Source organism: Plecotus auritus, assembly GCF_963455305.1.
Source record: "Plecotus auritus genome assembly, chromosome: 8".
Classification (NCBI taxonomy): Eukaryota; Metazoa; Chordata; class Mammalia; order Chiroptera; family Vespertilionidae; genus Plecotus; species Plecotus auritus.
Genome location: NC_137782.1, coordinates 173,834,640 through 173,857,036, shown reverse-complemented (window position 1 = coordinate 173,857,036; position 22,397 = coordinate 173,834,640). Strand labels below are relative to the sequence as shown.

General features: G+C 45.0%; 1 protein-coding gene across 2 annotated transcripts in view; it reads right to left on the bottom strand.

The window, feature by feature from the left end:
• The window catches only part of ADAM17 (ADAM metallopeptidase domain 17), a 38,157-nt gene extending 17,196 nt beyond the window's left edge, over positions 1 to 20,961 (bottom strand). The window contains exons 1-7 of one of the 2 annotated variants that reach the window (XM_080685122.1): positions 20,724 to 20,961; positions 11,655 to 11,787; positions 9,285 to 9,415; positions 8,412 to 8,500; positions 4,161 to 4,329; positions 2,653 to 2,786; positions 787 to 876 (exon numbers count right to left, since the gene is read on the bottom strand). In XM_080685122.1, coding sequence (XP_080541248.1) covers positions 787 to 876; positions 2,653 to 2,786; positions 4,161 to 4,329; positions 8,412 to 8,500; positions 9,285 to 9,415; positions 11,655 to 11,787; positions 20,724 to 20,820 — 843 coding nt within the window. In that variant the 5' untranslated portion in view covers positions 20,821 to 20,961. Of the gene's footprint in view, positions 1 to 786; positions 877 to 2,652; positions 2,787 to 4,160; positions 4,330 to 8,411; positions 8,501 to 9,284; positions 9,416 to 11,654; positions 11,788 to 20,723 lie in introns of those variants that run through there. The other variant, XM_080685123.1, reaches the window with a different exon arrangement.
• Between the last annotated feature and the right edge of the window lie 1,436 nt (positions 20,962 to 22,397).

The window sequence follows — 22,397 nt, the reverse complement described above, 5'->3', positions numbered from 1 at the left end:
TTTTTTAGAGAGAGGAAGAGAGATAAAAACACTGAGCATGCCCTAGCTGGTGTGGCTCAGTGGATAGAGCGTTGGCCTGCGGACTGAAGGGTCCCGGGCTCGATTCCGGTCAAGGGCACATGCCCGGGTTGCGGGCTGGACCCCCAGTGGGGGGCGTGCAGGAGGCAGCCGATCAGTGATGCTCTCTCATCATTCATGTTTCTGTCTCTCTTCCTCTCTGAAATCAATAAAGACATTAAACAAAACAAAACACACTGTGCACCCCTATGGGGACTGAGCCCGCACCTGGGACATGTGCCCCAACCAGGGGTCAAACCCAGGACTCTGGCTGCATGGGATGGTGCTCAACCACTGAGCCACACCAGCCGGGCTGGACATACTCTGTTCACGAGATGGGAAAAGTCAGGGGGTTTGGGAGAAAGAGAGCGCCTGGTTCTGTATGCATAACTGCCCTGCAATGCACACAGTAGTTCTGAGCAACTATTCTGAGTACAGATTCTAACTAAAGACATTAGCATGGTCACAGGCAAGGAAAACAGGGCAGGGGTAAAAAGGCCCTGAATTCAGAGAAGGGAGAGCTCAGAGCAGCAAGAAAGGCTTTTTGCCTAAAACAAGCTTAAGAACAGAAAACTTCATAATCTACAAATAATTAATATAAGAACACTGCAATTTAACAGATAAGAATTATGGCATTTGAGAATATTTATTTATGATTACATCTGAAGTGACGAATATTTACATCACAGAACTTAGCGGAGTATGTAAGCAACATGCACGGGTAAGTACCTGTTCTATCTGGATCCCATAACCTTTGAACCCAGCGTTGTCCCAGGAAGTGTTCCGGTAGATGTCATCAACTCTGTCAATGAGCTCTATCTGTGTGAGAGGGAGAGACGTTATTATACCTTTACTGCTCTCTGCACCGTAATGAGTCCTGCAGGGAGGAAACAATCAGTGCAGAGAAAATGCCATTATAAAAGTTTCCACCAGTTACAAAAACTAGCAAAATGTTATTATCATTGACAGTGCTGACCAAGAAGTTATTCCCAGCCCCAAATAAAGTGTTGTTACCAGTGGTGCACGCTCGTATAAATCCAAGTAATCAATTGCATATTGAACCAAAATACCAAGTAACAGGTTTTTTTTTAAAACCTGTCATTCCAGTCAGTAACAAAAATGAAAATGAAGTCAATCAATTTACCTAAAACAGTCTCTTCTAAGGAATATTCTGTCTTCACCTGGTCTCTTGGCAAGCTCCTCAAACACCTTCCTCGGAGTGAGGAGCAGGGGCCCTGCTAAGCGTGGCCCCACCCTCCCTGGGCAGAGTGCCGCAGGGGGGCCAGGCGGAGAGCCAGGAAGATGAGGTTCCCCGCCTCCTTCCCTCTGCGCTCTCACTTGGGGAGGGGGAGGTGGGTAGCGAGGGGAAGGATGATAGACAAGGACGGTTCGCACCACGAAGAACAAAACACTCAACAGTATCTTCTCTCAAAGGGAATTTTTTATTGTTCAAAACTGGCGAGATGAGGTTTGTTTGGGCAACTGCAAAGCACGTTACAGGTAGGAAACTGCTCTTTGCTTAGAGTAACTGGAAGACTAAGAATGCAAATTTTAAGACTAAAGCTTTCATTATATTAATATTCTTGGTATAATGAACAAAGCAGCAGCAAATGAAGAGAACTCCTTAATACAAAGCCCTATTAAGAAACTTTTTCAGGAAATATCTCTTCTATAGGAGCAAGAATTACAGTGACTTCACACACTGCTCTGCCAGCTGCACAATGACCCCTTTCACTTGGCGTGGAGGAGACGGCAGAAGGGTGAGGGCGGGCATGGCCGCGAAGGGCAACCTCGAGGCAACGAGAAAGACGTCTTTACTGAGCCAGACTCTCGGCTCGTGAAGAGCTGCCTTCTCTTACTTCCTGAACAGCATTTTGGTCAGTGCCAAGTTATCATGACAAATGAGGTCATACTAATGAAAAATGTCAATGAAATCTAATTCCCTTGACTTTTCAAAATTACAATAGTAAATGCTTAAAAACCCAGTGTCAACACTTCCGTAACCTCCTCTTCACGCTCAGCCCGCAGGGTGGTTCTGGGCATGAAAGTGCCATCTATTTCACTCAGAGCCCAATAATTAACTATTTTATGGCACAAACCACACTGACCCATCTTCTCTGAAATATGCATGTAAGCAAAAATCAGTTAAGAGAAAAATGCCATTATAAAAGTTTCTACCAATTATAAAAACTAGCATAATGTTTATTCTTCATACAAACACTTTTTCCACTCTAGAGCAAGAGTCACGTGTCCCAGTAAGATCACTGCCGTTCTAGCAGTAACGTTTTCAAAGAATTCACTTGGCTAAAGAGAGGCCTATGTAATGAACTCGCCCTAAACCTCATATGCATAAAAATTCTGATGTGCAGAAAATAATAGTTCAAAGGTGAAACAGGTTTTCAAAAATTTGAAACTAAAATCTCTATGCAGTAATGCAAGAATCTCAGCTAGCCCTCAAATATTTTATGAAGTAACACGGCATCTGAAATGGATCCATTTCTTTATGTTTCAAATTACAGCAGTCCTGTCCCTGATGAAATGAGTCTGCCTACATGCGTGTTTTGTCCATTACCTTCTCCGGCATCAAGTACTTACTAAGTAGTTGGTAGTGGTACTCTCCTCCCCTCTGCCCATGTACTTGTAAAAGCGATGATCTGCCACCACCAATAGTTTACACGTGTTCTTCATGGGATCAGGGTCGGCTCTCCTCTTCACCCGGTGAACAAGCTCTAATATGAATTTGTATGCACTATTAAATCAAAATTCATCAAAACAAGGCGTTTTTTTATAGTAACACTTTAAACCTAGCTTAGTTTTGAAACAAACATTACATGAGTTTAGTTTCCTTACAGGTATCTTGAACAAACAAAAAAACAATCTGAAGGAAAAGTGAAAAGTAATACGAGGTTTTAAAACTGTAGAATTCAAGTCCTAGCTGGTTTGGCTCAGTCGATAGAGCATCAGCCTGCGGACTGAAGGGTCCTGGGTTTGAGTACTGTTAAGGGCACATGCCTGGGTTGCAGGCTTAATTCCCAGTAGGGGGTGTGCAGGAGGCAGCTGATCGATGATTCCTTCTCATCACTGATGTTTCCACCTCTCTCCCTTCCTCTCAGCAATAAAAAATATATATATATTTTAAAATTATAGAATTGCCCTGAATGGTTTGGCTCAGTGGATAGAGCCTTGGCCTGCAAACGGAAGGGTCTTGGGTTCGATTCCAGTCAAGGGCATGTACCTTGGTTGCGGGCACATCCCCAGTAGGGGGTGTGCAGGAGGCAGCTGATCGATGTTTCTCTCTCATCGATGTTTCTGACTCTCTATCCCTTTCCCTTCCTCTCTGTAAAAAAAAAAAATCAATAAAATATATTTTTTTAAAAATTGTAGAATTCAAAACCAAGGGTAAGTGTCTCTGTAATTTTAAAATGAGGCAACTTTAAAAAGTACTTGAAAGCAAAGCATTCAGCTCTTTGTTGCTCAGCTATGAAGCTCTCACTCTATTCTACAAGTCCACAAATTAACCAAAGCAATGGTAAAAGTACCAAGGTAATCAGACATTAAAAATTAGTTTGTGTTAATAGGTTTTCTTATCAAATAATCAAATTGCTTAAGAATTTATATATTAAAATGCTAGTAATATTTTCTAAGGTTTTTAAAAATAAGGACAGTAGACTATTTCTCCAAGATGGTTGTTTTCAAAAGGTGCTAAATGGATCTGCCCCAAACTGATAAGCTTCATCTTTTCAAACATTAAAGAGCTTTTTTGCTACCAAGTAATGTCTTATCAACTTAAAGATTGTTTTACACCAGTATTATTTTGTCATTTTTAAATACCTGCAAATAAAAACTGTTTGCCCTCAGATTATTCAATTCCCCTCCCCGATCTTTTTAAAAGTCTAATCTTTACTGTTACCATAGTTCTCTAGTGTTTTCATTTCTTGTATTATAGACAAAAGAATTAACATAGAAATTTCTGCACGAAACTATTTTCAAGCCAAATACTATAGTTTCCTGAGAAACATGCTTTTTTAAAAAAGCAATTTAACGCCCCTATTGCAGACAGCGCAATGCTTGCTTCTTATGTGAGATCTGTTTCTAAGTCTCACCATCAGGTGCCTTTCCATCCACCAGGCCTTCCGGAAGCCAATCTTCCTTCTCCGCCTTCACGTAACCACACACTTTGGAGGAGTGCAGCCGTGAAACATTCTTGATGTCTTCAGATTTATAAACTAACATTCTTTTGTCTTTAGTATCATTAATTAGTCTCCAAAGTGGCTAAAATAGAAAAAATATAATCGAGATGGAAAATATAAAAATTCCTAAACATCAAATTCTTACATCCTTTCCTTGTTTTTAGATAACATTCATTTCCAGGCTAAGTAAAGTGGCTAGTCATTTTTAAAGAAAATAAACCATTTCAATTTTTATCATCGTTTCTATGCTGGTAAATAAATACATGGATTATTCACTTGTTTATCTGTACATGAAGAAGGGCATTATTTTGCACAAGTTATGAAACCTTTTAGAAGAACCAGAAGAGAAAATGCATATCCTTTTCCATTCACTGATTTAAAATATTTATGTTAACACAACCATGCTAGGTGATGGGCAGACAGCAGGAAAGTTAGACACGGTTCTGTTCTGATGCTTTTTCATTCTAGTTTCCTTAACATCTTCTATGCACAGGAAAGAGCAAATATCTTCACTTACAATATTGCAAGGCCACCGTAAATCAGAACTAACGTACTCAAAAGGGTACCCAAGTCAAAAGAATGTTTGTTATTTCGAACCCAAGTTCCACTCTGTAAGGACATTGGTTTCATCAGAACCAAAGAGCTTGTGAGAAAGGTTCAAAAAGATAAAATTTACATACACACACAGATATCCATATCCACATGAAAATGAAAAATAAAACGACAAGCAAACACTACATCATACCCACCGGGAAGACTGTAATAAAAAATACACCCAGTAACGGGTATTGGCGAGGAGGTGGACAAATCAGACTCCATGCACTGCTGGTGCAAATGCACCATGGACCGTGCAATGCAGGAAATGTAAAATGTGAGCATGTCAAGTACAGCCACCATGGAAAACTGTGTTACCGTATGACCCAGCAATCCCACTCCGTGTTCACAGCCAAGAGAAATGAAACATATGCTCAAACAAGAACGTGTTCACGAGTGTTCACAGCAGTGTTATTCACCACAGCCAAAAAGTGGGACAACTCCATGTCCAATGGAAGAAGGAATAAGCAAAAGGTGGTATATCCATACAACGGAACGTTACTTGGTTATAAAAAGAAATAAAGTTCTGACACATGCTACAACACGAATGAAGCGTGAAAACATTCTAAGTGAAAGAAGCAGTCACAAAGACCACATATGGTGTAGCTCCACTTATGTGAAATGACCAGGCAAATCTGAAGAGAGAGCAAGCAGATTAGTGGATGCCTGGGGCTAGGGGAGTTGGGGAGAAAGGGTGATGGGGGTGACAAAAATGTTCTAAAACGGACCATGGTGATACCTACGCTATTCTATGAACATACTAAAAACCACCAAGTTGTACAGTTTAAATAGGTAAACGGTACAGAGAATTGTATCTCAATAAAGCTGTTAAATACGTACATACTCTTTTGTAACCCATGTATGAGGCAGATTTAAAAAACAATGGTTACAGAACCTCAGGGCTAACAGAGACCTCAATTGGCTCACTAACCAACTCCTCGCTACAGAAACCTTCACAAACCTGCATCTGGCCACAAACAGGAAGAGGACTTTTTTCTTTGGGCACAAACATTTCTGAATTCATATGAATAGTTTCATAACACAGCCCACGTTGCAGAGAAAAAGACAGCAGGCTTCGGGATCAGATATGCCTAGGTTCAAACCTCAACGGCCCCCGCCACATGCCTTGGAGATGTTAACATATCTGAGCATAACTGTTCTCACTGGCTAAAGCGGTGGTAACACCTATCCTGAAGGTAATGTAAAATAATGAACCCAGTTACACATTAAGACATCAAAATTAAGGTAGTTGTTATTACTAGTATTAAAAGCAAATCCTGTTATCACCATTTCTGAGAGTGCTGAATCCTATAGTAACCGTTACTAAGGGAGTGCTGAATCCTATAGTAACCGTTACTAAGGGAGTGCTGAATCCTATAGTAACCGTTACTAAGGGAGTGCTGAATCCTATAGTAACCGTTACTAAGGGAGTGCTGAATCCTATAGTAACCGTTACTAAGGGAGTGCTGAATCCTATAGTAACCGTTACTAAGGGAGTGCTGAATCCTATAGCAACCGTTACTAAGAGAGTGCTGAATCCTATAGCAACCGTTACTAAGAGAGTGCTGAATCCTATAGTAACCGTTACTAAGGGAGTGCTGAATCCTATAGTAACCGTTACTAAGGGAGTGCTGAATCCTATAGTAACCGTTACTAAGAGAGTGCTGAATCCTATAGCAACCGTTACTAAGGGAGTGCTGAATCCTATAGTAACCGTTACTAAGGGAGTGCTGAATCCTATAGTAACCGTTACTAAGGGAGTGCTGAATCCTATAGTAACCGTTACTAAGAGAGTGCTGAATCCTATAGTAACCGTTACTAAGGGAGTGCTGAATCCTATAGTAACCGTTACTAAGGGAGTGCTGAATCCTATAGTAACCGTTACTAAGAGAGTGCTGAATCCTATAGTAACCGTTACTAAGGGAGTGCTGAATCCTATAGTAACCGTTACTAAGAGAGTGCTGAATCCTATAGTAACCGTTACTAAGGGAGTGCTGAATCCTATAGTAACCGTTACTAAGGGAGTGCTGAATCCTATAGTAACCGTTACTAAGGGAGTGCTGAATCCTATAGTAACCGTTACTAAGGGAGTGCTGAATCCTATAGTAACCGTTACTAAGGGAGTGCTGAATCCTATAGTAACCGTTACTAAGGGAGTGCTGAATCCTATAGTAACCGTTACTAAGGGAGTGCTGAATCCTATAGTAACCGTTACTAAGAGAGTGCTGAATCCTATAGTAACCGTTACTAAGGGAGTGCTGAATCCTATAGTAACCGTTACTAAGGGAGTGCTGAATCCTATAGTAACCGTTACTAAGGGAGTGCTGAATCCTATAGTAACCGTTACTAAGGGAGTGCTGAATCCTATAGTAACCGTTACTAAGAGAGTGCTGAATCCTATAGTAACCGTTACTAAGAGAGTGCTGAATCCTGTAATAACCATTACTAAATGGACCCTAAATTGGAAAGAAAAAAAATCCTTGAAAGAGATTTTGAGGAGGACAAGAGGTTTTTTTTACTATGCATGGATTAGCAGCACTGAAATATACTTGAACCTTTCATTTTAACCAATTTAATTATAGTTTTCCCACAGGTGTCCTATTTTGGTCATATTACCACTACCCAGAGTATTCTCATTTCCTTAGAAACACAGAATCACTTCGACCCACATCTGTGGCCAAGGTGGTTTTCCAGACCAACGTCTGACACGTGGCTCCGCGTCCTGCACAAATGTGACCAGTGCAGGCCTGGTTTCTACCGGCAGCACTTCAATGAAAGAGGGGCCCGTTTCCTAGTGCCCTCTTTTAGCCCTCAGACTATAAACCATTACCCTTCACTGATCTTGCATTCCCAGAGCATCTGGGAGAAAAAAGGAGAAAAAAAGGAGAAGTGGACAAATAAGACTGCACCTTCATTCTTGGGAATGTTTACCCTGTGATGGGATTATTAGGGTAAGAGTAAGAAACAATGAGTCGGGAGGGAAAGGAAGTTTTCTCTTCCTATTATCCATCCACAGGTGACTTTCACTCAATTATGGTATCAGAAATACAGAGTGCATCTTATGACAGCTTCTTAGTCATTTGTAAAAAATATGACCTTCTTTAAAACATCATCTACTTTCCTAATTAAAGAACTTTAAATACAAGGGGGAAAAAAGTATAATTATAGACCTTTGTCTTCTTACAACAACTGCGAAACGACGTTTTAAAAATCAGAGATAATTAAGTGAAGTCAGAGAGAAAAATGACAAGAACCGTATGGTTTCACTCATGTGTGGGATATGAAACAAAAAGCAGCAAACCAAAGACAAACTCATACAGAAAACAGCAGGGTGGTTACCAGATGGGAAGGGGGAGGGAGGGCGAAGAGGGCAAAGGGGGTCAAATACATGGTATGGGAAGGAGACCAGACTCCAGGGGGTGAGCATACAACTGAGCACACAGATGTTGTATTATAATGTTGTACTCCTGAAATGGATGCTATCAGCCAATGTTACTCCAATAAATATAATAAAATAGACCTTTGAAGAAGAAAAAGGTATGTGCTAAGAAAAACTCATGTCAGAGTTACCTCTATATTATATTCTGCCCCATCTGTGTTGATCCTGATTGTAATATCGTCATCTCCTATGTGGGCCAGAACCCTAGAGTCAGGCTCACCTGAAGAGAAAAAAAGGTTTTCATTATGAAAAAATACTCATATGAAAAAATAAACTATGCCTCACTGCCATTAAAGCTCAACAAAGCCCTTCATCAGAGTCAATCTGCCCAGACACTGTGAACACCCTGAAAACACCCGGGAGCAGAGCGGGACACCCCGCCTCAGCAGGGCTCTGTCCAGTCATCTGAAACCTCTCTCTCGGCCTCCAGCTGCTGAATGAGAATGATCTAGAGTCCGTTACAGAACAAAACCAACCAACCTGTAATTTCCTCCCGGGAAAACTTGCCTCCTCTGGGTTAAGGAAGAACTAAGAGGAGGCAGAAAACCAATGTGAACACAGCCGTCTTGAACCCTGCTATTTGACGGTTTTAATGCCATTTGTTTCGGATGGTAGAGAAAGTTCCAGAAGTAAACGGCAACTGCCAGTTGGAAACGTCTTCTTCAATAAATATAAAACAGGATCACAGTCAGCTATTTTGTCTCCTAACCCTCTGTCTCAAAGCTCACAAGGGAAGTCTACAGCCCTTCTCACAGAAACGGTGGAGTTCTCATCACGTGAGAGGAGACTCAGCTCAGCCATCCGAGTGGCCAGCTACTCTGACAGCTGGTAACACCCATATCCTCCTGTCTGAGTGTTTCCGCTTCCGAACTCGGACAGTGCCAGTAAAACAAAGAACAGCAGTTCTCCGGTACTCCTCCTCCCTCCCCCAAAAGAACACCCAGTCCAGGTAGAGCTGGACGCCTCCCACCCCGGACACAAAGGCAAACAAGCTCCATACTCACCGACCACGTGTCCGCTGAAGAAGTCTTGCCACTTGACGCTGTACTCGCTTTCATTCTTACCATCGACCACCACAACTTTGAAATTTTGGGAAAAGCGTTCAGTACTTGACGTCAGGTATAATTTAAAATGCCTGAAGAAAGAATGCACCCATCATTTACTCTAAGAACACAAAATGGAAGCCTGGTTTTCATTCAATTAAACTTCCTTAAAAAAGAAGTTGGCAGAAGAGTTGATCTTAATAAAAAGCCATGCAAGGCTTTCACTACTGTTTTACTAGGTACTTAGAGCACCGCATCTCCTGGACACACAGAGGGACTGATCTCTTTAGGGTAAGAATCTGGCGGCCAAGAACTTCTAGAACCGGGAAAGAGGACTCAAACAGCTCAGGCATTCACCTTTTCTGGAGACTGAAGAATAAGGACACACACATCGGGACAGTATAGTGTAAGTCGAAGTCCTGCTTGTCTTAAAAACTTATTAAAAACTGATATTATTAGATACGATTTATTGAACACCCACTCAGTCCTAGATGCTCTGTATATATTATATCCACTTCACACAGTGAAAATTGAGGCTTGGAAGTTAATCAACAAACTTGAGGTTATACAGCTGGTAAATGGCAAACTGAAAGTTGAATGGGGCTCATTTCAGAAGCCTGCACTGTGCTGCCTCTAGCCATCAGCCTAACGTTACTGCTGTGTAAATTAATAAATGCTACTTCTCTGTATTTAAAAGCACTCGTGCCGAAACCGGTTTGGCTCAGTGGATAGAGCATCAGCCTGGGGACTGAAAGGTCCCGGGTTCGATTCCGGTCAAGGGCATGTACCTTGGTTGCGGGCACATCCTCAGTGGGAGGTGTGCAGGAGGCAGCTGATCTGATCGATGTTTCTCTCTCATCGATGTTTCTAGCTCTCTATCCCTCTCCCTTCCTCTCTGTGAAATATCAATAAAATATATTTTAAAAAAGATAAAAATAAAAGCACTCGTGCTTTTTTCTCCTTCTAAAAAGATCTTAAAAAAATTAATCCACGGTACCACGAGGAAAATAAATACGAGCCAAAAGCAACACAGACATTAAAATACACACTGCAGTTCTTCAGTTGGCTTAATATGCTTTTGTTTCCTACGAGTTTCAGTTTTGATTTAAAAACTAGGCATAGTGAGCAAGAATTTTTCAATTATTATTTACAGAGTCCTTTCAATGTGCCCATGAACATAAAAAACAAATAAAGGTATGTTTTTCATCTTAGCCACAGGAACAAATTTTGTCAGCTGTGGTTTGAAAATATGAAATGTTACTTCCTATGGGTCTGCATAAGCCTAAACTGCAAGAATCTAGACTGAGATCGTCTCCATGGCAACAAATATTTTTAACATTTTTAAGCATAACAAGGTAATTTTGGTTTGCTGTGGGTTGTTTTTTTAGTGGTCACAGAGAAAGAGACAATAGAACATTATTTCGGAAAACCTTGGAACATTTTCTCCTGCCATCCTAAAGCACATCTCCCCACACATTCACAGGTATGGTATGTGTCCCCCATCAGTTATGCTGAGAACTTACTATAAATGCCTTATCATTTCATCTTAGAGCTCTCCAGGAGTCTCCACATTGCTTTTACTTAATGTTCTTTCCAGAAAAATCACTGGAATTGTGCTCTTCATTTTCTAATTACTAATCTGCTCTATTATAAAGATAAGGGCCAAGTGATATAAAATTCCTGTTTTTTGAGTTTCCAATCTGCAACTTTCAGCTATAAAGCCTCCCACACAATATATCAGTCAGAATTTATTTGTTATTCTATCCTCCCAAAATTATGTGAAGTCATGTACTTACAGAATTCTTTTATAATTTTCATTTATCTTTCTGACTTTTGATGTAAGGATTTACAGTAACCACAAACTGATGTTAATCCATCTGAATTAACATTTTTCTATTTTTTGAATATATCACAAAAAGATCATCACAATAAGTCTAGTTAAATCCATCACCAATCCCAGCCAGGGTGGCTTAGTGGGTTCTATTCACAGTCAATTAATTAAAATTCTTTGGTAGAATTCGATAACCATATTACTACCATCACTGACACTTTGGGGATACCTATTTACTTTTTTAAAATAATCATCAGTGTAAATTTTAGAATAGGCAATATACAGTGTAATAATCTGACAGACTAATTATATTAATTACAAATCTTTAAAAATGTAACTTCCCAAGCTACCCTTATACACCTGAAACTAATATAATATTGTATATCAACTATAATTGAAAAAATAAATAACCTTTGGGGGGCGAAAACAACTTATTTTTCTGCTTTTGCCAAACCAAGTCTCACTTGCCCCAACGTTTTTCTATGAATAATTCAAATTACCTTTTTAATGCTGAAAACGTCAGTAGTGTTTCTAAATGTGTTGACGCCTGCAGATCTCTCTTTCTCACTGAGTGCTGTTGGATACTGGATAAAGAGAGGATGTCGTAGTCTGAGAGCAAAGAATCAAGCTTTTCTGAAATAAAAACAAAAAACTTATTAACACCGAAACCTACTAATCAATTGTAATATTACTAAGATGAGTCAGACAACAAACTCTTCCTGATGGACCACATTATGAAGTGCCCAGTGCACAAGCTATGAAGCATTCTTACAAAAACACACACAAATTGAACCTGAATCTATCCAAGATGTGACTTCTAGTTTTGAAGACATAAATGTTGAATGTTGCCAAATTAAATAACCTTAGCAAGCAATCAGCCACACCCAGAATGTTAGAATTCCGGCAGAACAAATGACCCAATGTCTTCAGGAAATAAAGAGCATGAGAAAGAAGGGAGGGGCGACACCTACTAGACAAGAACATGGCAAGCAAGCCAATGTGTGAACCTTTTTAGTTAGGTCCTCGGCCAAACAAACCAACTGCGGAAAGATATTTGTGACAATAGGGAAATCTGAGCATGAGTCCATGTTCATAGCAGGTAGTGGTAATTTTGGTATTTTAGAGTATCATATTATGCAATGACCTAACTTCTAAATTAAAGGTATTTCTGGCTTGTATGTTTAGAATTCCCAAGATCAAGGTAGCCAACTCAACCCGTCACTGCCAATCGGAGCTTATCAGTTTCTTATCAGTAGATGTGGCGCAAGAGCATCACTGTATTAATGAGCAAACCAAAACTGGGAAAGTAAACGTTTCACAAAAAATTCGAGAACAAGAGGTGATACTATCCCTGTTACTGCTGCCTCGGCACATACAGGTTATCAGTCCAGCGGACACCCGGAAGCAGAAGTCATATAACCAACCCAATCCCTGGGAAAGAGCAACATTAATTATTTTACCAGGCTGACTTGGAACCCAAGAAAGGCAAAGGGCACTGCTAACCAAACCAAACAAGCACAGAACTGGTTTATGTGAAACAGAGCAAGGGTAACACCGTGCAGGACGTCCACGCTGTACGTCACTCGTCATCAACACAACCCTGCTGCCTCTTCCAAAATCAAGAGGATTTTTGGAATACAATTTTGGTGACTTAAGTCGCTGTAGAAACTGTCTAAAAATATTTGAGCTGATGCTTTCCTTTTTCTCTCAGCAAATATCACGGCAGAAACACAATCATTCCACTGGACTTAGGATGTCCTCAAAATAGAGCAGGAGCTTAAAATACAAGCAAAGTGCTACTGAGGGTAAACATGCTCACAAAACCGTTAAGAAATAAAGAACCCACCCCCTACTCTCTCCTTCTTCCCCTCAGCTTCCTCGGCTGGCTGGTGCATCAGTTCACGCATTCACTGCGCTGTGCCCGGCGCTGGGTCAGTACCGACAGCCTGAAGCAGGACCGAGTCCTTGCCCAACGCGGCACTCATCTCAGTGTGGGAGACAGACAGTGCACAAGCAAACAGCAGTCAGAGATGTGGACATGAGGGCGGCCAGCAGACGGAGCGGGAAGGGCCAGTTTGTAAAGTGGTCAAAGAGGAAAAATGCCTCCTCCCAGCAGCCCTGGAGACAGCGGGGTAGGCAGGCAGCTGTAAGAGCGACGTACATTCATTCCAGGTCCACTCCAGAGCCTAACGCAAGGTAACATCACACAAAGCAGCCGCGGTTTCACACTTGCTGGGTCCCCCCATTCCCTGTTAACAAAATGTCCTTTAAAATTTAATCCAGAGAAGGCTGTCTGAGAAGGCACCCATCACTTCTTTGCCACTGGATGGCTGTCGGTGATCGGCCTTGCTAATGTTTATAATGCTTCGCAGCACCAACAAAAAGCTTCAAGAAGGCTAACATTTGCTCAACAATGTTTGTTTCCTACAAGACACCACGCTGGGCGTTTTATGTTATCTCCACAAGCATCCCCCAGGCCTTGTCCCCTTTCACAGCTGACCACAGAGACTCAGGGAGAGTAACGATCACAGTCAGTGTGGCACAGAACTGGGACTGGAACTTGGGCCTGCCTGGCTGGAAACCCCAAGCTTCCCTAACGTCAGACTGGTTAAGCTTCTTAAAGATAGCCTCGCTCTTCTTGGACTTTCTATTTCCAGGTCTCCTACATTTTAACAGTCAACCAAACATGACCGCACCTCCCTCTGAACTCGGAAGCCCTGTGCTTATTACTTTCTCCCAGCACTTTTGAGTTATATCTGTTTTATCTCACAGACTGTAAAATGGCCAAAAGGGAGCTCTGTATTGTTAATCACAGGACCCCTACCTCACAACACCCCGCGCAGAGCCTTGCACAAAACAGCACTCCTGTGTTCACAAACTGCACAAATTCTCAGTGCTGAGGCACTGACACAACTCTTCACTCTTCAACTTCCTCATACAGACAGGCTGGTACATGAACTCAGTTTCATTCAAGATCATAATCACTCCTACTGACGGAGAACCTCAGCCTCAGTACTGCAGTTTCCCTGTCGACATTATAGCCAGCCAGCCGCTCTCAAAGGGTGCCCCCCGCCCCCCAGCAGCAGCAGCAGCATCAGCATCACTTTGGGACTTGTTAAAGGCCAGTTTTCACCAGCCATTCTTAGGGTGGGGCAGCAATCTGTGTGTAAGCTGCCTTCCAGGCGATACTGACGGACACCACGTTTGAGAACCACTACTGAACTAAACTAAGGAAATAATTCAAAGAAAAAAACTTTAAACACAAAGATGTTCATTATTCAGCCTTGCATTATTTTTACAAACAAAAATCAGAAACAAGGTAATAACTGGGCAACAGGTAAGTTGTGGCACTACTTCTCCTTTTGTTATTTAACTGATCTTAGAGAGGAAGGGAGGGAGAGAGGAGGAGAACACCCATGTGAGAGGAACATCAACTGGTTATCTCCACGTGCGCCCCAACCGGAGATGGAACCTGGAACCAGGTATGTGACCCGAGGGGACTGAACCAGACACTTCTTGGTGTACGGGACGACGCGTCAACCAGCTGAGCCACACCAGCCAGGACAAGTTATGGGACTTCTAAATAACAACAACAACAAAACGCAATCATTTAAAATGTTGTAGCCCTGGCCGGTGTGGTCAGCTGGCTGAGCATCATCCCGTGCACCTCGAGGTCACGGGTTCAGTTCCCAGTCCGGGCACATCCCTGGGTTGTGGGCTCCACCCCCAGGAAGAAGCAGCTGACCCATGTTTCTCTCTCTCTTTCTCCCTTCCTCTCTCTCTCTAAAACCAGTAAAAACACTTTAAAAAAATAAATAGAAAATACTCTTAAAAACAGGTTTTTAAAACACGGAGAAATGTTTATGCTATAATATTAAAGGTGCGTTTAAAAAAATCCTCTCCATGCTGCATGATCTTAACTATGTGTAAAAATAGGCCTACAAAAAAACAGCAAGATAGTAACGTCACTGGTTATCTTTAGGCACATTTTCTCTATAAAAAGCGCTTTTTAAATGTAGCTTGCTAAAGCACTTCAGACACTTTACTGTGTTTCAATTGTAACTCACCCTCTTACAACGCCGAGCTGGCTCCACTGGACGCTCGGGAGCCATGCCAACAGCCGGGCAAAGCACTGCCCTTGTCCAGCGAACGGACCTCCTGCCCTGCGACCGTCCTTGCCCAGCAAGTCACCGCTCCAAACCCCGGACTTCACTGCGCTCCCGTCCCGACGTTCAACCAGCGGTCGTTTCGGTTTCCGGTAGCCCCCCACCTGAATGTGTATTTCCCCCTTGACAAGGCCGTTAGCCTTTATCCATATCCAACCCGCTCAGTACACTTACTCTAAACCACTCACCATTCCTAGCTCAGTGGTCATGATCTCTGCTCGCTCCTGCCTAGTTACCTTTAGACACCCTCCCCTCCCTCACTGTTTTTGTATCCTTTCCACCCAACCCTCCTTTCTTGCACACACATTCTGCTCTTCATTTCCTCCTATTCCACCAGCCTCCACCAATTCACTTATCCAGTATTTATTGAGAACCTTCTAGCTTCTGGGTACTAGGGCTATAATGGAGAAAGAAAAATACATTTCCAATATTGTGACAGTGGTGGAAAGACCACGACACAAAGAACTGCTATAAAGTATGTCAAGCGCCAAGGGAGAAGAAGTTACAGGAAGTCAGGGAGGGACGCAGCAGGAGCAGGACCTGCCTGGTGAGCCCAGGGCACTTTCCAGGGAGCCACACTGAAGTAAGAACACAAGGATGAGGAGGAAGCCACGAGAAGTAGAAAGGAGAAGGTTCTCAGGAGAGGGCCTAACATCTGCTGAGGTCCACGAGAAACACAGACGGATACTCAGAGCAATGGAAGCAACTTGAGCTGGAGTGCTGACCACACAGAGGATGTGCAGAGGCGTGAGGCTGCGGAGGCAAGCGGGGTACTGGTCATGACGGGCCACAGAACTAGGTTAAGGATTTTGGTCTTTGGATAAGGGCAGCAGCTGTGAATTAGAAAGTTCACTGTAACTGGAGTGTGGAGGGGGCTAGAGGGGAACAGACTGAAGTCTGGGAAATCAGATAGTAAGCTGCTGAGCAATCCAGGTGCAGAACATGAACCCCCCCTGACCCCCCCCCCCCAGGTATCTGGCTTGGGTACCCAGGAACATAGTGGCACCGCATCCACTGAGATTAAAAAAAAACCACAAAACAAAAACACGAGGAGCAGCAGGTCTGGACAAGGGGCTTATGAGAGGACAGCTGGATGCTGAGAGATTCTTGGTTCCATATTATATCTTGTACCTTATATTTAGTTTGCAATTACACTGTTCCTTTGCACAAGACTTTTTTGCATCGACAGATCATCACATGTTCGCAATTATGTCACGGATAAGTCATAGAGTGATTTTCGGTGGGGAGAGAGCAGATCTGTTTCTGTAAGACTTTCAACACGACATCAGTGGTGAAAAGCAGCAGATGCTTTGTTCCTCCTCTATGTTCTCCCAGAGTAAGGAGGAAGCCGGACGTCCAGGCCTCAGAGAACTGGCTTTCTGGGTGTAGATGTGAAGTGGCCCACAGACGGCTGGATAAACCTTCCCCGCCACCCATCTCTCAGGCTTAAACTGTTTCACTTCTGGGGTAAGCTTTTATGGCCACTTACTCTGGCACAATGACATAAAGATACCCATGTTTCCTTCATCCTGTCCCGAGTCAACCTTTTGAAGACCAAACTGACTTTTAAAACAATGAAATGTTGAATGAGAAGAGTCTGGGAACATCTGTAGACATTTTACTTCATTTCTCTTTCCTTTTTGCAATAAACTGCATTTCCTGGAAAGGAATACAACTTGCAAGTGCAGATCCCTGCAGCACGCTGTTGGCTCTCCGCTCCTCTGCTGCGTGGGGTACAGAGTGTCCCCCAACGACACTGCCAGTGCCGTGCCGCTAGCTGAGTGCCACAAGTGGAAAAGAGACCAGAGAAAGCCAGGACTGCTGCCAAGTGCTGGTTCTGCTTGTGCAGAAGACACATGAACCTGCCTGCTCTCCGCACCCCGCGCACGCAGGACGAGTGGGGGAATCCAAATTTACCAAAGTAATTCTGGACCTGTTAAAACTGACGTGCCCGTGAATACGGAGGTGGAAGCATCACGTGGAAACTTCAGAGAACAAGTCTACGTTAGAAATAGTAGTTATCCAAGTGTGTATAGTCAAATAGCAAGCGAAACCAAAGCAGTAGATGAGATGTGTCAGAGCCTACACACGTTAAAAGAAAAAAAAAGGAGAGGTGTGGGAAGACACCCACGTCCTGCCGGGGTCAGGCTGAGAACCAAGGGGGTACATGAAGAAGCACTTCCTTTCACTCCCCTACCCCCGTGAAGCCTGCCCGCCCCTTTTTCATACTTTCCTTAAATTATACTTCCCACTAAAAACACTCACTGTGTCTCATAAATACGATAAGGTGAAGAACCCCAAATCAACCACACTCGGCCTGCAAGGACACCTACGCTTAGGGTTCTGGAAAACCCTGGGAAGGGCAGAGGATTCTCGCTTCCCCACCACGGCTCTGCTAAACTCTCCCCCTCATTCTATTCTAGAAATACAGCTCAGCTCTGACTGCTACAAAGCAGAGGCGCATTAAATCTCCCTTGGAACAGTGAGGGTGGTTATGTGTTTGGGTTTCAAAAGAACGCAGACTGAAAGCAAAATTAACACCAAGAGAGGAAGCCAGATGTCCAAATTCTGAGCAAAATGGGGTGCTGTCAGTCAAGAGAAATGAGCAGCCAAAACCGGTTTGGCTCAGTGGATAGAGCGTCGGCCTGTGGACTGAAGGGTCCCGGGTTCGATTCCGGTCAAGGGCATGTAACTTGGTTGCGGGCACATCCCCAGTGGGAGGTGTGCAGGAGGCAGCTGATCGATGTTTCTCTCTCATCGATGTTTCTAACTCTCTATCCCTCTTCCTTCCTCTCTGTAAAAAAAAAATCAATAAAATATATTTAAAAAAAAAAAAAAAAAGAGAAATGAGCAGTGCAATGTGGAGGGTCCCACACCAAAAACATCAGACATTTCTAAATATACGTTGCAGGTACAGCTTTCATCTCTCATTTGTGACCTACATTTTTCTTTCCACCCACTACATCCTCTTTTTATTAAAAAGGAGGTGATATTTGAGCCCCCAAAGTGGTTTCTCTTTGTGTTACTGTGACTGTCCTGTTGCTCGCAGGTGGGAAATAGGTAGGATGACTCCTAGGCATGCACACAGCACAGAGGAAGACCTTGCTTTCGGGGCAGTGATCAGCTAACACAAAGAGAAACCACTTTCGAAATCCAAGTGAGACTTACCCACCCCAGCTGCAACTTCAACGAGATATGATCGTGACGAAGCTCACATGACTCATAACTTTCCTAAATTATGCAATTCATAACAGTTCAACTGCAATCATTTCGGGGGAACTGACTACTCCAAAGGCCTGGATTCGAATCCCAGCTTTAGAACGGCAGTGACAGTAACATTTAAAGGGCAAGTAAGCTAATAAACAATAAACCATGCTCTTTAATTATGAAACTATTTACTGGTCTTGACGAATTCAATCTAAATAATGGCGGGGTTAAATGAAGCAACAAATTATACCCTGAGCCATTAAAAACACACAGAAATCAATGCTCTTCAAAAGAAAAAATACCCACAAGACACATATTTATCACTGTGTGATCCTGACAGCTCACGATACCTGACTCACTTCTGCTGCTGCTTCATGTAAAACGCTAGACGGGATCCCTAAGGTTAATGTCAACCACCTCTAAGTGCCCCCATCAGGAGTGCCCTGATTTTCCCGCCTGACCTACTTAACCTTCAAGTCGGGGCCCCAATATCCCCTCCTTCAAGGAGCCGGGCCTCGCCTTCCCAGGCTGGGTCCCGTTCCCTCCGCGGTGCACCACCTGTCCGGTGAGTCCTCGTGCTCTCTTCCAGGCTGTTCTGGAATTGTCTGTTTAGCACTCCCGACCCCACCACGCCAGAAGCGCACTGACATGGATGTTGTCTGATCTTGGTGTTTCGAAGCCTCACATACACTCGCATCCAGTAGGTGTTCTTCAAACGTCTGGTGAGTCAGTGGGGCGGTCCATGCCTTTTCCTGGCACCAGCGCTCTGCCCTTTGCACATAAAAAACACACGGCCACCCCCACGCCCCCCCCCCCCGCCCCGTTGACCCCTGAAGCTGCTGAGCACTGGCCCAGAGAGCAAGGTTTTCCTCTGTGCTGTGCGCATCCCTAGGAGTCATCTATCTGTTTGCCACCTGTGAGCAACAGAATAACCCAAGCCCAACAGCTGTGTTGGAGCGGTGCGAGTTTTAATATCTCAACACTCTTTGCATTAACGCGGAGTCCTGGGGAAAAGGTCCGCATCCTAACCCTCCCCTTCATCCTGCCCACCCCATCTCACCATCCCCCTTGTATCTGCGTGGGCTTCTCCCACCTCAGCCCCTCCTAACAAGCGCCCTCGCCTTGCATCAAACGGGTCACCTGCCATCCATTCCAACCTGACATGACAACGAAGCGATTATTCAGCTGAGAACACTCAACACCTTGAATACCCTCGGTCGATGACAATTTCTGACTATTAAATAAGAAAAAAGAATTTCCAGATCAACTAACGTGAAACTGTCAATTAGCCATGAAGAAACGTGGTGCGGAGCGCTGCGCGTCAGTGTGTTAAATCCGGGTGGGACCGGGGGACCCGGACAACCATGGAAATGCACTGAGGCTACCCCTGAGCGCACAGGGAGAACGCTCCATCCTCCACCACCAATTCATCAGCTCACCCGCCAACTTCCCAGGGACAAAGGGCTCACAGACAGCACACGTGCACACCAACAACTCCCACCAAACTTCGATCTCTCATGTCCCCCATCCTTAAAACCCAATCTCTGAGGACATCTAAACAAGAACCCTCTACTTTCTGGGCTCAAAACTGACCGAAGGGGCCGCCCCTGCTCACTTCCTGACGCGGCAAGGAGACCTTCGCAGCAGCAGCAGCAGCAGCAGCAGGAGTGGACTCGGCAGGTTTAGGGTCCCCAGCCCCCGCACCTCCAGGAAGTTTTCCATTTAAACAACTAAGTACACGCTTACGCGGGCCTCAAAACGCAATTCCAAAATGAGTGTCCGTCCCCGGCTTCCAGCGAGGCTTCTGCGGGAGAAGCGCTAGAAAGCTGGGCGCGTGGGGCCCGTGTAACCCGCTCCGAACGCCCGAGCGGCAGGGACCTGGACCGCATCGCCCCTCCAGACACGAGCCAGCACCCCGTCCCTTCGCCTCTTTCCCGAACGCAAACCCCGGGCGCACCCCTCCCAGGCCCTCAGTCACCACGGGAGGCCGCCTCCGGTCCCCCTTTCCCATTCACGGACCAGCCCGTCTCCATTCTTTCCCTAAACTCCGAGCCACACCCCCCTCCACACACAGAAAACGCTGGGACGCGCCAAAGCCGTCCAGTACCCCGCCCCCAAACACCTGCTCCAGTTCCCGGCTCTTCCCCGAAAGCAGCGCGCCCCAGGCGCCGGCCTAACCAACTCCCGCGTCTTTACCGAGTCGCTGCGGGGAGCCCAAGCCCCGCTGGTCCGGAGGTCGCGGCGCCAGCACGAAAGGCACCAGGCTGGTCAGGAAGAGCAGACACTGCCTCATGTTCCCGGGCCACCGTCCCCACCACTCTGGGCAGCCTCGGCCGGACGGGGGTTCGGGACGCGGCTCACATTGGGGGAGGAAGGGATCCGCCCGGCCCGGCCCCTCACACCAATTGTTCCTCCCGCGCCGCCTACAGGAAGACTAGAGCCGGACTCCAGGCCCCGGAAGTGCAGGCAGCGTTCCCAGAGGCCGGCTGAGCCCACTTCCGGCCGCCGCCGCCCGCACCGCCCACTAGCGGAAGCCGCGTACCGCGCGGCATGCCGGGAGGACCTGGCTCGCCCCGCCCCGCGCCAGTGCCCCGCCCCCTGACCGTCCCTCCGCCCGCCCCTTCCGGCCCGCCGGCGCCTGTCCGGACAAGACGTTGGACGTCCTAGCTTGACCCAGCCGGACCTCGCCTCTGTCCCCGGGTGGCCTTGTCCCCGGGTGACCGCTGCGAAGGAGGCGGCCGCTTGGGAGCAGGCCCTCGAAGGCACGTCCGGCCTCCTCCCCCGCTGTGGCCCCGCTCTGGTTGGGATCCCTGTTTTCCGTTTTCCTAAAGGAGCTGTAGGAACCGCCCTGGACCCCGCCCTGGCCGGGGAGGGGCGCCTGGCCCTGGGTGCTCGAGGGAATGACCCAAAAACGAAATCGAAGGACGAGGAGTCGGCTCCCTGGAGGAGGAGGCGGCGCCGACCCCTGGGGAGCGTGCGTCCAGGCGCCGAGGGGGGTCCCGCTGGGCTTCCCACGCTGAGCGAGGCCAGCGGCGCCCTCTTAGGCCTCCGTCCCCTGTAACGAAAGGCTTTGCGGAGGGAGATTAACAGGCGCTTCACTCCTCGAACACGTTTTCTCTTTGGCCCCGCTGTCGCCCGCGGCTCAGCAAGCATTTCCAGAAACTGGAACCTTGGACCGCCCTCGCCCTGTGTGAACACAGAAGCTAGACTTTCGGCTACTTAGTAAAATTCAACCTGCAGGGTCGCTTCCGCTTAGACCGCACATTTATTTCCAAGGCAGTCTGTGCTTTGCGTTGCAATCCTGTGCATATTAGCTCCGTACTTTAGTGTTGATGGTATGAATAAAACATGCTAATAATGGGTGCCTAGTGCTATTTTGGTTCAACCAAAGTTGATGCAAGTAGGACACAGCACATTTCCCACTTAAGAGACAGCCAGTTGTCAGGGATAAAGTATCAGTCCTGCCTGGTCAAGTTTCAAAACTAGTTCCTAATAAAATACTCTGGTTTCCATTTAGGTTCATTGCGGTATGCCTCAGAAAACCTCAGCTTCTTTTCCAAGTTATCCAGAATGACTGGCTTTGTGCATTTTTTGGCTTAACTGAACGCCATCTGTTCATCTGAGGTACAAAATGTCTTCATTAAACATAAACATGGATGGCATACCTAATCAAAACAAGCCAAATTTCACAAATTATATACAATATTTTAAGGCTTCATAGAAATGTGTCAGCTGTGTACAATTTTTATACATTCCACCCCAAGCATCATATTCTCCAGTTCATAACCCTTATTAGATCATAGGTTTTATAGATATATATATTTAAATATATTTTTATTGATTTCAGAGAGGAAGGGAGAGAGAAACATG